Raw genomic sequence first — 17,649 nt, 5'->3', positions numbered from 1 at the left:
TAACCACAACAACAATAACAACAATAATAACAAAAGTCGTAGATTTTTTTTCCTTCAGCACCTTTATATTATGTTTACATATACATTAGATATGTTTATTTAGATTTTTTGCCTTGATATTTTTTGTCTTTTTAAGATAAAACGATTTTACAGATTTTGTGGGATGGTCAGTTCTAGCAGAATCGGAGACAAACAACCCCTACAAAAGGAAATTTCTATTTCCAGTTTTGGCTAAGAAGGAAAGCCACAGTTATTGCCACAAAAGGAGCCAAAAAGTCAGTGGCTGTGATCTTATAGCTGATAAACAGAACTATTTGTGCTTTAAAAAAAATCTTATATCTCAGTGTATGTACATAACCTCATATATTTGTATTATCATTTTTATAAGCAAAACTGAAAAAAAATATTTCCAACTCCACACTAGGAAGAGTGAAACAGAGTAATGACATTTTTCCCTTTGTGATAAGGTGCAAAAAGTTTTTTTTTTTAAACTTAGCATTTCAAGTCTCAAGAACATAAAATTGCTAAAAAAGGACATTTAAAAAACCTATTGTATTGATGCTTTGTGAACTTAATGGTTTTCTAACCAGTAATTTTTTTAAACTGGAAGGTCCAAAATAAACACCTATGTAATTAATTAAAATTTATCCAATATTAGAATTAATGAATAAATTCCATAACAGCAGCTGTGTAAATTCCTATACCTATAATTATGTAAATTTTCCATTTTGTGCATAGAATTTAGGGAACTGTTTCATTGGATCATTACAGTTCATGTACAGTGGAGATGAAGAACACAAAAAAGTGGACAATATTAATGTGCTAAACGTTGGGATGAAATATACAGTATTTATGTTTCAGAGATATAAAATTAAGTGGAAGTACTGCCTTATCATACAAAAAAAAGAAAGTACCAGCTAATATATCCAAGGATTGCACCCAACTTATTCTTTACTGAAAGAAACCAAGGTAATAACGTTACTCTAGCTTCACAACTTTTGTGTAAACCACTGTTGACATTGTGAGAATAGCTGTTTTTCAACCAGACAAGAAGCTAATGAAATAACACTAATGGACTTTTTATCAAACAGACCACACTTAAGTTTTAAAATAACTTCAAATTACAATCTGACTTTATTTTACCTGCTGTAAGTATATTTTGAAAGATTACTCTCTGTTAAACGTAATGCTGGGTTTGCTGAAAAGCTATGTGTGAAAACATGTGTGTGACTTAATTAAGTTAAAGAGAGATGGGTGTATGATGCTAATGTTGCAGAACACGGTGCAGTTAAGCACACTCTGCGTTGCTTAAAACTCAAGACTCCACAAAATGCAACAGGAGACATTCTTCACATGATGTATTAACTTATAATAAAAATCCAAAGCATGTGGCTGCACACGCCTTTTGCCTTCTGAATTATGAAAGGATTCAGTACTTTGCATCTATTCTTACGCGCAGAACATGATTTTAAAACACTAGACACCAATACCGAAGATTTCAACAAGCTCTCGAGTATTCTAGAAAAGTCAAAAAGCTAAAACTACAAGTTTATTTATAGAATTTTATTTCCAAGTGGCTCTCTTGGTTTCTCTCCGTTTCTGTGTCTGAGAAAAATCTACCTTTGTTTTTCCACCACAAATGAAAGCACGTACTCAAAACCTACTGACTTTATGGCCAATAAAAAATAATTTTAGCCTATGAGCATTCATTCTGGAATTAATATGGATATACATAGATTAAGTATGGAAACATTCAGATGTTCATTCGTACCTTTGCTTGCAATACACTCTAGAATTATATTATAATTGTGCGCAACAACTCATTTTTAACAAGTTCTTGCTTAGAGAAACAAGCCAAGACATGAAAGCCTTAAAGAGCTGGGAGAATTTTCCTTTTGAAAAAAAAAAAAGTTTTCTTTGCTTTCAGTTGAAAGTTTGACCGGCATTTCTGGAAAAACAAAATGCTTAAAAAACTAAAACACTTCCAAAATTTTCACAAAGAAGGATATGTTATATTTAGTACTTTCTTTAAAACATAATAAGCCGTAATAAAAATAAAATAGGGAAACTTTTCTGGTTCTGCAGTAAACTCTCAGTGATTCGGAGGTGAACACAGGCCAGACCGAATGAAAGAGAAATGCGTTTCCAAGCCAACACAGACTGTGATTTGTTTGGGGGAGCACAGACAGCTCAATCTGAGAGCAGCCCCCTCCCCCTCTCCCCTCAGTCCCCACCACTTCTCTCCAGAGACCAAAGGAACTCTGATCAAGGGGGAAGGACAGAGGAGGAGGCCACAAACAAATGTGACAAAGGGGAAAAATTACAAGGACTATATATACAGTATATAGAGTCCTCACATGAAAATAACTGAAATTTAATTTAGTTAGTAAAGCAGTTGTACTAGGCAGAGTACTGTCTGATGACAGAAAAGGGGGCTCAAAATGTGTAGGCCAGTGTGCAGATATAGGTTAGTTGTTTTCTGTAACAACACATAATAGAATTAAACTTGCAAAAAATAGATTGCCGTGCTATATAATGTGTCATCTGCAGGACAAAAGCAATGTCTTTCTGTCTAATATTACTTTTTTTCCCCCCCAAGTACTGCATATCCATACCTCAAGAAGGAAGTAAAAAAAGAAAACATCCTATATAGTGAGTGTTCTAAAACCAATGCTACATTATGTTTTATATTTTTATTTTAACTTGGTCTCTTAGTAAAAGTAAGGGTGCCACAGTGCAGTGGCTAAGCCTTTGGACTCACAGCAGACAGAACTGCTGCACACACTGCGGATGTACCTTGAGCAGCAGTGTGAAGGGTGGAAACCCTGTGGTGAACCAGTGTTTCATGCAGGGTGGAGTCACGTGCTCCCTAGTTTGCTAACACTAGGGAAACCAGGATGAGCTCTGGCCTGATGAGGCTTTGTGACTCTGCATTGACTTTACCTTTCTTATCTTGATTGGGTTGATTAAAGCACGATCCAAGTAACCTCCCCACTAAAAACATACAGGAGGGTGTCTGCTTTTTCCTGTTTCTTTGTTTACCCCTTCACAACTAGTTATCATTTACACAAGATGTGCCAATAGATAGGGATTACAGTGAACTATAAGGAAATATTTTTGACACTGTTCATTCCATGTTTGTTCATTCTATATAACACACCACATATTCAAGCCTTACCTCTAAAGTATGCACATTTTTGTGAACAAGCTTTTTTTTTTACATAGGACTGTGCACTATGATCTGCTCTTAATCCAGTTGACTGGCAGTTGATAGGATTTGAGATGTTTTCTTTTTTTCCTTTTACTCAATCAAAGCCACTGAGATCTTGCAGGTGGGGGATATTTCAGAACGGGTTTGTTTGATATGAAACAAAAATAGTCATTCTCAAAAAAACTGATTAGGCTTTCTGCAGCATCTTTTTTGAAAGAACTATTTGCTTCACTGCTGGGAATATTTTTTGAATTTGTAAACATGTGTGGGTGCATGTGGAAGAGAGTGTGTGCTTTTTTGTTTCTGTTTTTAATGTCTTCACACAACGGAATGATAAGCTTTGAAAGGGAAATGAGGATAGCATCCGCATGAAAGATACACTTATCAACAGGCCTGAGAGAAAACAATCTACTTGAAATGAATGATCCTGGTTTGTACTGTATGTCTTTAAGGGAGAATTTGACTCATAGGAGGGTATTAAACATTCCAAATGTCATAAATCAAATAGTTTAATGTTTACCTGCACTCATTTACTGAGACGACTGGTGAACGCTGGAAGAAAAGTGAAACAAAAAACGAAAACAAACAATAATAAATAAAATTATAATAATAATAATAATAGCTTACACTTATATAGCGCTTTTCTGGACACTCCACTCAAAGCGCTTTACAGGTAATGGGGACTCCCCTCCATCACCACCAATGTGCAGCATCCACCTGGATGATGCGACGGCAGCCATAGTGCGCCAGAACGCTCACCACACATCAGCTATCAGTGGGGAGGAGAGCAGAGTAATGTAGCCGATTCATAGATGGGGATTATTAGGAGGCCATGATTGGTAAGGGCCAATAGGAAATTAGGCCAGGATGCCGGGGTTACACCCCTACTCTTTTCAAGAAACGCCCAAAATTCTTTGGACTAAAAGTTCATTCAGAAAACACTGTGACTGAGCTGACAAGCTCTCAGTCTTCTCTGATCACATCATATTGACTTCACAAAGCCTTCTGCAAGCTGCTTTGTACAGAAAAAACTGTACAAAAGCTATGGAACTTATTTAAATTAAAGGAACATCTCACAATCACTTCAAACTATATAACAATATAAAATATAAAATTGTATCATCAACGTATATCTTCATTGATGAAATCCTATTTTGATAAAAACTCAATGTATCAGACATAGGAATTTTTCCCAAAGGATATGATGAGCTATTTACAAAAATAAACATGGAATACAATGATGACAAAACACCAAACCATATTATAATTCCTAGATAAAATGACCAGTTATTAGATTTGTGCTGGTGATGTTTCGATTATTTTATTAAGTTACCACGTGTAAGTCTTCAACAGGATTTATAACATTTGCTATTTATTATATAAAGAATATTGTGATGTTAGAGTGATATCATGTTTACTTTCTCCTAGATGTTAAGCAATATACAGTAAATGTGTTTTTTTTATTTTCATTAAAACTTAACTTTTTTTAGACTGATTTTATAGCTTAAGAAAAAAACTGAAAAGCATATAGTGAAATAACAAAACATTAAAACTGACAACTTTCAGATTTTCACCTGCAGAGTCATATTGGTGAAGGAACCATTTCAAACTGACCTCTCATTGTTCAGTGGCATATCGAGAAAAGCAGTGAGGTTTGTTACGTAGAGTGTTTGGCTGTGCCGCTGGTCTGTTAGATAATATAGACATTCTTTTCTGTTTTAGATCTTTGTGGTTTTTCACTCATTTGAGGTCCATGAGTCCCCATGAGCCATGTGACAAGTGAACTTCCCAGGAACAGAAATCGCCCATCTATTTTTTCCTTACTCAGACCTACTTAGCTCTTGTGGTACAGCAGTTTTACAAATTTGCTTTTATTTAAAGAAAAGGGTCAATTTGAACTTTTTATTACTTAACTGTTTAGACTGTACTTACTGATCCATCCATTTTCTAACCACTTTACCCACTACAGGGTTGCAGGGGAGTCTATCCCAGCAAGCTACAGACTTCAGGCAGGATACACCCTGGATAGGAAGCCAGTCCATTACAGGGAAGACACAGACACAAAGACACACGCAAGGCCCATTTTTCCAGAAGCCATTTAACCTTTGTACAGTGGGACAAAATCAAAGCACCCAGAGGAAACGCATGTGAACATGGGGAGAACATCCAAACTCCATACTTCATCACTTTATTAGCTACAGGTATATACAATTTCTTGTATTAGGAATTTGTCTTTTCGCATACCCCAGCTTGGGAGAGAAGCTTGGGGTCAGAGTGCAGGGTCAGCCATTGTACAGCGCCCCTGGAGCAGTTGGGGTTAAGGGCCTCACTCAGGAGCCGAACGGAGTAGGATTCCTCCGCCAGCCGCGGGATACATATAGCACACATATAGCACTCCAGATCTGGAACCACTAACCACTGTGCCACAGTGCTGCTCAATACTAATTTATGAAGTGTAAAAGGTATTTAAACAAAAATGAATGCAAAGTATTAGGGATAAAATGTCAAAACTAGTTTGATTTCTATCTTCCTTTTTATCTGTTGGCTCTATTGGCTCTTTTGGCTATATTGCCTCGGGTCACATCTGATAGCCACATCCAGGTAATGTACTACTGCCCCGGGTCACACCTGATTGCCACATGTTACCTACTAAGAGAAAAGGAGTAATGAAACAAAAGTGTCACTGCTCAAAGTCTACAATTTACTGAAAAGAACAAAAATAGAAGGTGGCGGTTAACAGACTGCCAAAATGCAAAAAAAAGCAGAGACTAAAAGAGGCGATAAGGATTATAACAAAAGGGATTTCATTTGTAATTTGGACTGATCCTGAAAGACAGAGTTCTTGATTATACTGTATATATAGTGGAATATCTAAATCAAATACTGATTATCCTCATCAAAAAAGACAACTACATCTTTAACTTAAAAAGCAAAGTAATGGGACTGATTAGCTTAGTTATTAAATATTACTTAGAAGAATAAAGATGGAGAATTAAGCTTAAATATTTCTAAGTTATATTGCTAAATAATTGTACTAGTCTACACACAATACACTCAAAGTGGTGGGATGCATTTTCCTTCTTATGTTATTCATTATTACATTATTCAGATTACAACTAGAATTGATTTTGGAGAACAAAGAATAAAGGTAACATTGGGAATAAAACAGATGAACAAAAATTCTGTTCTCTTCTGTTTATCTTTCCTGCTTTCTTGCCAAGCTGTCACATGTTCAAGCAGAATGTACATACAGTAATATCACCCAAGTAACATGAAATATGACTTCTGAAGGTAAAGAACACCAGGTGCCCAAATAAATACCACCAGAAGCCATTTCCACATAAACAAACAGCACTTTAAAACATGTGCTCTGTTTTCCTATATAAATCACACAGTGGACATCGAGGAGGAACCATCACTTTTACAATAAGAAAGAAGTGTTTTAAAACCAAAACGACATGATGCCAGTCATCTTAGGATTATTTTAACATATGAAGGTATTTTTATGATAAAGTCTTAGGGAAGCAGGAAAGTACCATATACTGAGAGGACAAAAACAACATGTGAGAACATCATACAAATCTCCTAAGAAGCTACTGTAGGTGCAACAGATCTCCTCTGGATCACAATGTTTATCATTTGGTCAAGTAAAGAAAAAAACTGATCATCGATATCAATGATTTGCCAGGTGCTGTCTTTCCTGTGTTTGTAACTGGGTGCCTGGAGCTAAAATGCTGAAATGTCGATGACTTCTAGGTGGCATGAAACAACAGTTAAAATAAGGAATACTGTTCAAGAGATAAGCCAGGTGCTCCTCAAACCAGAAGGATATCTCTTAGGTAGACCTCCTGCTCAGCTAACCTCCAACAACTCAGCAGTCTTTCACAGACCAAGACCTCTGGATTAAAGTACTGGCCAGGTAATAAGATCAGAGCAAGCAGACTTACATCACCTACTGTACATCCGACTGTATGTTGGTAATATGAAGTTGGAAACGATCATTTCTCAAGCCAGAGAAGAAAATGGGAAAGTGCAAAAAACAAATATTTTTTTGCTGATGTCTAAAAAAACGTATCGCGCTCTTTTATCCCCCGTTCTCACTTCAGGTCAAAACTTTATGTTCTCAACTATTAAAAAGCTTTTTGTTCACAAACCTTCTTCCTCCCCATGCACCAAATTCTGACAAAAAGTAAAAAGTACAGCAAGGCACTCCATTCTGATTGCTCCAGCAATATGTCCTCCAGTAAAACTTTCCAGTTCATTTAAAATGACAATTTGTTTTCAATTGACTTAAACTTGTTAAACAAAGGCTTATTTTATTATTACTATTATTATGATTACGAAAATGAATGTAAGCTCTTGGGACATTTAAAATAATCGACACCCTTGTGCTTCCACTGCCTGTTTCTTTAGATCGGGGCTCCATGATCATAATGAGAAAGGCAGTGCAATCGCCCATGAGGAAGATGCAGACAAACGAGCATGTGATTCCGAAGCGCCCAAGGCATTACACAGTCAGGTCAGCTATGCATGCGAAAATACCTGGAGTACAGACTAGACTGCAGCCACACATGCTGAAAACAGTGCTGTGTTTCAAAACTATTATTGAAGGAAGTGTCACCGTAAGGGAGGGGGGGAAAAATCTGGGAGCTCCAGGAATAGAAGAAATGTTAACCCCTCAATGCGCACACAAATCGAAGGTCTAACTAAAAAGCACTACCCTACTGCCAATCAGCAAAGTTTCCCGTTTTGTTCAGTATCTTTGTTTAGGGGAGGGAAGAGGGTGCTTGCATTAGCGATGGTGGTTTTAAAGACATATGCATGCTGCCCAAGTGAAAGCTTATAACTTCTCTAAAACAAAAAGTGAACTCTCTAATAGAAACTTTCACAGTATGCAGCACCTTCCTTACACACTTTACAACACATAAAAAGCATGTATTGCAATAAAATAAAGTTAAAGCAAATCGCCGGTCATTGGACATTTAACCAGTTAAGTCCGTAGAGAACAAACTCTCATTTACAATCATGCCCTGCAGATGCAGCTTGGCATTTTACTGAAGCAATCTGAGTGAAGTACAGTACCTTGCTCAAGGGTATAATAGCAGCATCTCACCCAGGATGTGAATCTACAACCCTTTTTCCTCAAGGCTCCTAGGGAAGAAATCAAGTAATAAAGGCTGGACAAGATTCTTGAATCAAAATAATGAATAAGATGGGCTAAATGACTATCTTCTACTTGCAACTTTTCTTATGTTCTTACATTAACGTATGCTAGGATTCAAAACATACATTTTCTTAATATATAAAACATTAATATATACAAGATTTGCTTAACGGATCAGTGGATACAGTCTCATTCCAGTGTTCTGTGTTATTTGATCCCATATACATATTGTCTGTCTATTACTGCGAGTCACCTCATTCCTCATTCCTCAAACCCTCATTAGTCTCATCAGAACTTAAAATAGACAGCGTGACCTACTGCATACACTTCCCCTGATTTTAAAGCATTTAAAGGTTTGGTCAATTTTCTTGCAAAAAAGGTTGTTGGATGAATGTAAAATGTCTTTCAAATGGCCGCTGTTCAGATTGCACAGCAAAATAAATATCGAGAACCCATTGCTCTGATCAGTTTCTGGTATAGAAAGCAGATTACATACAAAAGTGTATAAAGTGCAGTCACTGACAACTGTAAATGAATTAGAGAATAACTGTTTTAAAGGAAGGATTGACTGTATGAAATAAACCACCTTAGCTTTAATGAAGCTTTTAGGGGGAAATTGCAAGACAACTGAAAATGACATAAAAAGCATATCCTATTATTTTTCTGTAAAGTCTCAATTTTGTCATAATGCACATATTTCAGCATCTCATGAATAAGACATACTGTATATTAATGTCAAAATTGATTCAGTCAAGCCCGGTTTAAGGTAAAGGATATAATTTTCAGGTATCACCAAAGTCCTGAATCTGTGTGCAGCTGTCACTTTAAGCTCCCTATGAACAATATTCTTGCAGCAACACCATAGGAAACTAATATGGTATATTACACTGAGCCACGATGTGCTATGATGACAACAACAAGAAAATAAAATATCAAAAACAAATTATTTGCATCCTGGACAATAATTTTCTATTTAAATTTATAAAACGCCAAAGCACCCCGAAGGGGTTAAATAATTTTGAAAGTAAAAGCTGTGAACAATTTCTACTGTGAATATCCATATCTGTTTCACCATAATTGTTGCTAATACAACAGTAGTTTGTATTAGCTATTTTCTCTTTCCAAAAGTGGGAGTGGATAAGATATATTACGTGTATGTTTATAAAATGACTGTTTTCCATTGTGTAGGTCAAACTACACAATACTATCCACTGCTGGGCTGCACTGTACATACCCACGCACACCAAACTGTAATTCGTGCAGGAAATGTTTATTTTTAAAACAAAAAACCAAAAGCAACAGAAAAAAACAAAGAGAAAATATGTAAAATGATTAATGTACAGTACCAGAATGTCCATCATGGCTCAAGAACTTGCAATCTAATTGTCTTAAAATCCACAATGTTCTTAACAGCCTAGAAACATGCATGCCATCTCTTCCTTCGAACTGGAGCTAATATCCACACAGAGAAACACAACAAAAAGAAGCTTCTAAAGTTATTTCATCTTCTTTATGAATGTGAAACCTAAAATATGACAAGCAATATAATGGACTTAAATGATATGAGAAAGAGCTATTAACAAAGCGTGCAAATGTATAGGTCTTCTGGATCCTTTTACATCATCCCTACTGTTATCTGAACAAGTATGTAACTGTATCTCAAAGTGAAACCTTGACCAGAACACAATGTATGTGTGACTAAACCAGGACTATTCAATATTTTTTATTACAGGCTAGATATTCTGACCAAAAAACAAACTATAATTTTCTACACAACAAAAGATTATATAGAATATTCTCCATCCATCATTTCAGCTCCTTAAAAGTTGCTGATATTGATTGGCTCAACCTCTAAAGACCTTCACAACGTGGGAGCAGACCCACTGTTCCAAGAATGACGTGTAATTAGCTGAAGAAATGAAGATTATTACATATGCAAAGAGAGATGAAGAATTTAAAGAGGCAATGCACAATTGGTTAGGTGCTGATGGCGTGGCTGGACTTCAGTGAACCAGGGTGACTTTCGCTGTAAAAACAGCTGCAATTTGCCCAGCGCCTGCAAGCTTGCACTTCTGTCAGTGAGAGACATGCAGGTCTTCTGATCAGCACTCCCTCAGTTGCAGGACCCTCTGGAGCTCTCAGCAAGACTAAAGATGAATGACTCAGACAGGACAGAGGTGCTTGTTCACAGTTGCTCATTCACACTTTAAATTACAGGGGCTGTACCCAAAATATCATGTCATAAGCAATTAGTAATTCCAAATTTGGCGTATAATAAATTGGATGATAACTATGAATTTCAAATTTAAAGGAAAGACCAGATCAAATCATAACATTTTACCGATATATTGAAATCTTGCAAAAGTCAAGAACTGAAAGCATTTTAATTGAATAATTAATTTCAATTAAGACCTGACATCACGGTCCTGACGACTATGATAGGGCACTCCAGGTGGAAAACGTAACACATTTCTATTGGCCTGGTTCACACCTGATAGCCACTCATTCTTTTTAAAATGATCATTAAAAAATGTAAGATTCATTTTAAGATATAATCACCAACGGGGAATGGAGACATTTAAGCTGAGTAACAAGTTATGAGAAACTTATTTCAACTGGATGAGGGGACATATCATCAGGTGACAATACAGCACAACCAGATTTTTAAACCCTTATCCTGACAGTGACCTCTTATTTACTTAAAGACAAATGTTGAGGTCTGACTAGCCAAATCGCCTGAATTTGTCATGTAACATTTTTAAATATTTCTTATGAGATCATTTACAGGTGACTCTGAAAACTGATACAGCTCAATATGAGTAATACAACATTCCCCTAAAAATGAAAAAACAAACATATAGCACTGACGTAGGGGTATTTTTCTTCCAAGATTCCGCTTTCACAAGCAGCAGATTCAAAATGTTTGTTTCTTTTTACTTCCATCCTAGCCCACTGTATATGCTATCCACTACTTTATGATGTTAACTACTTCAATTAAATATATCTAGTTTGACAAGATTGGAGTGTTACATGCAGGTAGCAGAAACATACGCAACATATATAAAATAGGAAATGCTTATCTTGAAGAAGCTATATATATAAATATGTACTGTAACTGTTTGTGGTGACATCATTTTCAGACAATGTGGAGAGACAACAAAAGTGGCAAGCAAAATAACAGGATGTGCAGTTAGAAGTGTAGAATTGTCATTACTGGATGTTATGTCATAACTTCACAATGCACTAGTATGGCCACATTTAGAATATCGTGTCCCAGTTTGGCCACGATGGTACACAAAATGTTTTACTGCTCTGGAACTCATCGTGAGAAGACCCACCAGGTACATTTCCAAACTCAAAGGAATGCCCGACTCTAATAGGGTAAAATAACGAAATCTTTGGAGCTTTGAATAGATATGACTAGGAATGGAACTGAATCAGGTACGTAAAATACTCAAAGGCCTAATGGACTCCTTCAGAAACAACAGTAAAATACAAACCAAAGGACACATGGAAACAAGGAGAAAGTGTAAGAAGCAGTACTTTACACATTAGGTTGTGGGAGTCTGGAACCGATTACACAGCTGATACCATCGTTTCTTTGAAGAAATGGCAGGAAGAGACCCTGAGATAATGTAGCTACCGAAAACAAAACAAACTAGATGGGATGAATGTCCTGCTCTTTTTTGTACATATTGCCTGTTCTTACAGAAAGACTAGGAAAAAGATTAAAACAAGCTGCAGGAAGTGGGAGAGGCAGAAAAGTAGGATCACATGATTCTCCTCAGCATGTGCAGTACTAATACACTTCCCCATCACATTTCCTGTTACACATCTTCAAGCAGTCTTTTCAGTCAGAAGACTTTTTTTTTTGCTAGTAGCAGAGTTATCCTCACTTGCAAGGCGAAGGTCAAAGCAGAATGTATGACAGAGCATCATACAGAACACACAGAATATCGCATGGTAGGCAGATGTAAGCAAAGAGATAACTGGAAAACACAGGGGACAGACCCTGACAATACTCCTTTAAGTGGCATCATAATGAAGAAGCAAAATGAAGGAGAACAGCACACAAAAGAGGAAATGAATGAGAAAAGAGGAAGAGTCAGTACTGAGAATGAAAATAAACAGCAGCCTAATGGTGGCAGAGGTGCTCTTAAGATGGAGGATATAGTATTCAAGATTAGTCATCTCAAATGAGCATATTACATAAAACTGAATGCTTCTTTAAAGCCCCATTACAAACATGGGAAAGGTTGGGTCATGTTCATGTTACAAAGTTTTAATACAATAAACATTAGATGGTACATTGACAATTTAGGGATAAACTGTTTTACTTAAAGAAAGCAACCTTTTCATAATTATGTTAGTCATTTTTTATCACAATCAATTTGACACGATTATTAACTGTATCAGGTCCTGAATTCCTAGCGCATTCATTCCTAGACCATGATGAATCTTGCACTTTACAACTTAAAGAATATCTGGGCTTACAAGTGAAAACCATGTGGCTTGTAACCATGATCTGTATTTAAAATATGAATGACTGGAAGGTGATTTATTTGCAGTTGCATCTTCACTTATCTCCTGGTTAAACTGAGCACTCCTATTTCAATACAGGTTTCTTGACCAAAATAACATAAACGGCTCTTTTGTCCTATTTTATATATGTTCATATTTAGACATGGCACATTTTTCATTTAAGATATTATTAGGATTCCCCTAAAGGCAATGGAAATAAAGGGTCTTATTAACTTGGTTACTTCAGAAAATAAAATGACCCTGTGAAAAGCAGAAGGAAACTTTTCTGGACAACTGTGCACTACCATCAATATTTATCGAAAGAGTAAAATTAGTCTGATGAAACTGTAATGGAAGTCAACTGCATTATTTTCCAAAGGCATATTTGCAGAAAACAAAAATACAAAGAGGATGTTGTGTTGAAAAAGGAGATAAGGTCTAAGTGAATTATATTTGTATCCATTTACACAACCAGGTATTTTACTGGAGCAATTCAGGTGAAGTACAGTACCTTGCTCAAGAGTATAGCATCAGTATCATATCTGGGATTCAAATCCACAACCTTCCAGTTACAAGTCCTGAACCCTAACCAGTGCGCTACACTGCTACCCCTGTTTGTCAGAACAGCTCCCTTTTGTCATCATCACTATCATTACCTTTGGTTTCTACTGTATCACACATGTGAAATGATCATACTATTAAAAATAAAATTCTTTAGACAAAAAACTGACATTTTTGAAAGTATGAATGCTTGTGAACATTTCTCTGTATATATATATTCCTTATCTTTTCATTTACCTGCTGATACACATCTTATAAATGTTGTACTGTATATTACGTTACTGACAAAAAAACGATCGTTTATTATTACTCAAATATTATACATTAACTACATATTAATGTTTCAGATCCATACAATTACATTTTGGAAGGCTTCATAGATGAATGTTTCTTTCAAAGAAAACTATGTGCATTCTCGGCCACCTGAAAGCAATATTTTAAAGACAACTGCAGTCATAAGCTTCTGAGTGTAGATCCCAAACACAAAAATGATCTGTAATCGACAGAAGGAGAAACACTCTATTGCTTCGGGTTGTGAGAGAAGCAGTAGATGTTATCTCTTCGAATAAAATGTATTCAACACAATCTGTGTAACACAACAATGAAAGCAGCACCGCACGCAGACACGTGTAAATTCAATCTGCTCTGTGTTACTGTTCTATCCCATTTACAAAACCCTGCACCAGGAACAACTACTATACAAAACTGCTAACATTGCGTCTACATTACGTTGTCCAATATAATCTTGGCAGTACGGTCTTTTGACTTCAGTATAGTATACAGTCAGCGTTCGCTCTATTTGTTTGCATAATTTCACTGATGATAATATTTACTGGAGCGGCACATACCGACAACGTTTCCAAATCAGGGGATGTCTCTACTGATTTAGCTTATCGAAAAGCTGAAAAAGGACGGAAAATAGAAGAAGGGTTCTGAAGCCATACCGGGAGTAGAAAAGAGGAAACGCACTCATTTAGAAAAACCGCTCTCCCCAGCTCTAATCTTCGGTCTAACTGCCCCGCTTCTCTTCCCTTTAAAGCGCGTGCCCTGTAGATTGGCACGCGCGAACTCGTCCAAGCGCTGTGCCGCCACGCGACACCCCGAGCCCCGCCCCCCCGGTCGGGATCGCGCTCAGGCCACGCGCAAAAACAATTCATTCACCCGTGGGTCGCGCGCGGATCGGGCACGAGCCTTACTACACAGCCACAGAGAGAACATCCTTTGGACTGGAAAGGCACGCAAACCTTTACGAAAAAACACCCTTATAGTATTCCGCAGAATCGTCAAATACAGCACAGTTCTCATCCGTGACAAGACGATTGTGTACGCACACAACACATTTTGCAAAGAGCACGGTAAACTGAACAGCATTACTACCGAAGTCAATTATATCGCAAAACTGATAGTAAAATATATAGTCGCTATCCCTTCAACGAGAATTGACATATCAATATATGCTATATCAGTGAGTAGTATGATTACCTACTTCCTAATGGCTTCATTTAGAAAAAAAACGCGGGTAACTCTGCATATGTATTTACACATTCTATATACTAATAGTCACTTTTAACGTTACATGTTATTATGATTGTTCTCATCGTACAGAATTACTTTGCCGTTTCATTTTTCCTCGGTATGGCAGCTGAGATGATGTGCTGAAAATTGAAGCTATTTTCCTCGACAAACTGTCCATTAGAAATGCACGGCCAGCGAGATGGGTCGAGTAATTTAAAATATATATATACTGTATGAAAAAATAAAAATACATATTTCACCGCAGTAACGCTACTCACCAGTTTCTACAATGAATGCAACATTAGGCGTTTTGAATACTCAGCCTCACGTACAGAAAATCATAACCACGGCAATGTGATTTATATAGAAAGCAGACTTAGAAAACGCGTGAATACGGTATACAGACCGTTTGTTAATAATATACATTTACACACAAAAATAAGCTACATATATACTTTACTTAGAGATAAGCAACGTAACCTCACTTTAGCAATGACAATCGGCGATCTGATTCCAGAAAAGCCTCGTACAGTACAGACATATGTATTACTGACCTAAACTACACATAAAAAGGGAGACTGTCAGTATAAGAATCATGGGGAATCAGGGGTTTGTAAAAGACAAGCTATTCTAGAGCAATCACGGACCTTTCCAAATCGGGCAAGAAAAGCTAACATCTGGTCGCGTTCTACTAAAATGCGATAGTTAAATACAAAACAGTACTTACAATTTTTGCATTAAAATGATCTGGAGGGCTGTAGCCGTTTCGTTTTCTGAAGCACATCCGTTTCTTTTATTTTTTTTTTTTGCTCTAGTGCTCCAGCTTCAGAATCGACACCCTTACACAGGAGGCTGGCAGAGGCTGAACTGCGCAGGCGCTCACTCAGACAGTTCGACTCCGCCGGCTTGCTGAGGACTTCCTTAGTAATCGTCCCTTCTGCTGGAACTCCTGTCTCTGCGCGCTACAACTCAAAATGAGAGCCTCAAGTTACGTTAGCTGGGGAATTATCATGCATCTCGCGAATGCTTACTGTCGTTACTAGTAATTAATAATATTTTTTGTTGTTACACATGCATCATAAACAGTACAAACTGAAAATAGATCTAACAGAAGGCTCTTGCTGCTGCCGGTATTCTTAAAGTACACACATTTTTGGTAGCCTAACAGCACAGAAGCCTGACGATTAATTCAATTTAAACAATTTAAAATTCCTGGTGTAACAGTACATTTTTCCCGTAACAAGTAAGGGTTCCAAAAAATCACGTCTTTGAAACGTACGGTCATGTATTTACCTGTTCGGTCCCCATCTCACTGTGACTCACTGTTAAAAATATTTCTAAAAGTCAGTTTATTGATACACTGAATTGCCCTGCATCATTTAGCTTGGGTGCACGGGCACACTAGACTGGAATCAAAATGACAGCAAGCCTACGAAAACGTTTTATCACTCTCGGCACTCAGCTCCACCGCGCAGGTAACACAAGCCCCTCGTTGTTTCACTGTCCTTTTCACAGTTGTGTTATGCAGTTCATCTGGATTAGGCTGTTACACAGTACATGCCTGGAAGGTCAGCGCGTTAATTTTAATTATTTGCGTTGATTTTGAGGAAAGGAAGAGATGATAGTAAAATAGTAAAAATAAATTTTAACCCTTCCCAGTGAAGTCAAAGAAGACCGAAGAAGGAGTTCGCAGAGTGTTAGTAGTATGTCTCTTATAATTATTTAGGAATGTTATGGAATTCCCTGATTAACAGTGGGCAATCACACATTATTGTATACAACCCTAGAAAGTAAACTAGCTAAAGTAAGGTGACTTAATTCTCAACTACATGTAAAGTACAACATACTCAAAACACAACAGTTAAGCCACAACTATCAAGTATCTGCAGTCGTAGAATACAGTACACAACCAGTTTTAGAACTGAAAGAAACTTTATTCATAACAATTTACTACAGTTTGATGATTTTACACAGCTCAGTTTAATATGTGTTGTTATACACGCAAGGCAAAGCAAAATATCTGTTAATTTCTGAGTAGAACTATCAATATTTCATATTTTGAACTACAGCACTTCTACAAAATTATTATCCACATATTGAAATAGCACATTATGTACTAATCGCTGGAACTACATGATTTGTAGTCACATTGCTGCGTTTATGTGCTTATCTGATTCCATAAACCTACCAACTATTATGACTGTCCAAATGTATTATTAACTAAAACACTGTTCACACGAGTGACGTCAGTTCAGAACACTGCTTTTAACAAGCAGAAGACGTCTACTGGTGGATAATCTTTAGGCTACTTTATAATAGTCATATCTGTACAGCTTTTACCTTAGTTCTGTTAGTTTTGACTTTAACATCACTGGTTCTTACAAGTCATGACGTGTTTTACATCCAAAACCTATATGGTGCCTGTAAATGATGCAAATAGTAAATTTGAACATTTGGTGTAATATGTATCACAAGAAAAACGAAATTCCTGTTTGGAGAATCGTTAAGCAACAAAAATAATTCATATTCTCTAAGTGCCAAAACGGTAGTTCAAAACATCTAAAAAAATCAGACTGTTGGTTGCTTATTTTATTTGAATCAATGCCCACGCCAAGTTCCTATTGAGATGTAAAGACAATGTAATTGCTTCTGTGCAAACATTTTCACTGTCCTTTTC

At 36.7% G+C, this 17,649-nt stretch overlaps 1 protein-coding gene across 5 annotated transcripts in view; it reads right to left on the bottom strand.

Annotated features, from left to right (window-relative positions):
* The window catches only part of rgs19 (regulator of G protein signaling 19), a 46,302-nt gene extending 30,455 nt beyond the window's left edge, over window positions 1-15,847 (bottom strand). Inside the window, exon 1 of one of the 5 annotated variants that reach the window (XM_088608417.1) lies at window positions 15,700-15,847. In XM_088608417.1, coding sequence (XP_088464543.1) covers window positions 15,700-15,756 — 57 coding nt within the window. In that variant the 5' untranslated portion in view covers window positions 15,757-15,847. Of the gene's footprint in view, window positions 1-14,305; window positions 14,448-15,699 lie in introns of those variants that run through there. The other 4 variants (XM_088608419.1, XM_088608418.1, XM_088608423.1 and 1 more) reach the window with 4 other exon arrangements.
* Between the last annotated feature and the right edge of the window lie 1,802 nt (window positions 15,848-17,649).

Source organism: Lepisosteus platostomus, chromosome 15 (assembly GCF_059453375.1).
Source record: "Lepisosteus platostomus isolate fLepPlt1 chromosome 15, fLepPlt1.hap1, whole genome shotgun sequence".
NCBI lineage: Eukaryota > Metazoa > Chordata > Actinopteri > Semionotiformes > Lepisosteidae > Lepisosteus > Lepisosteus platostomus.
This window is presented reverse-complemented; position numbering and strand designations above follow the sequence as displayed.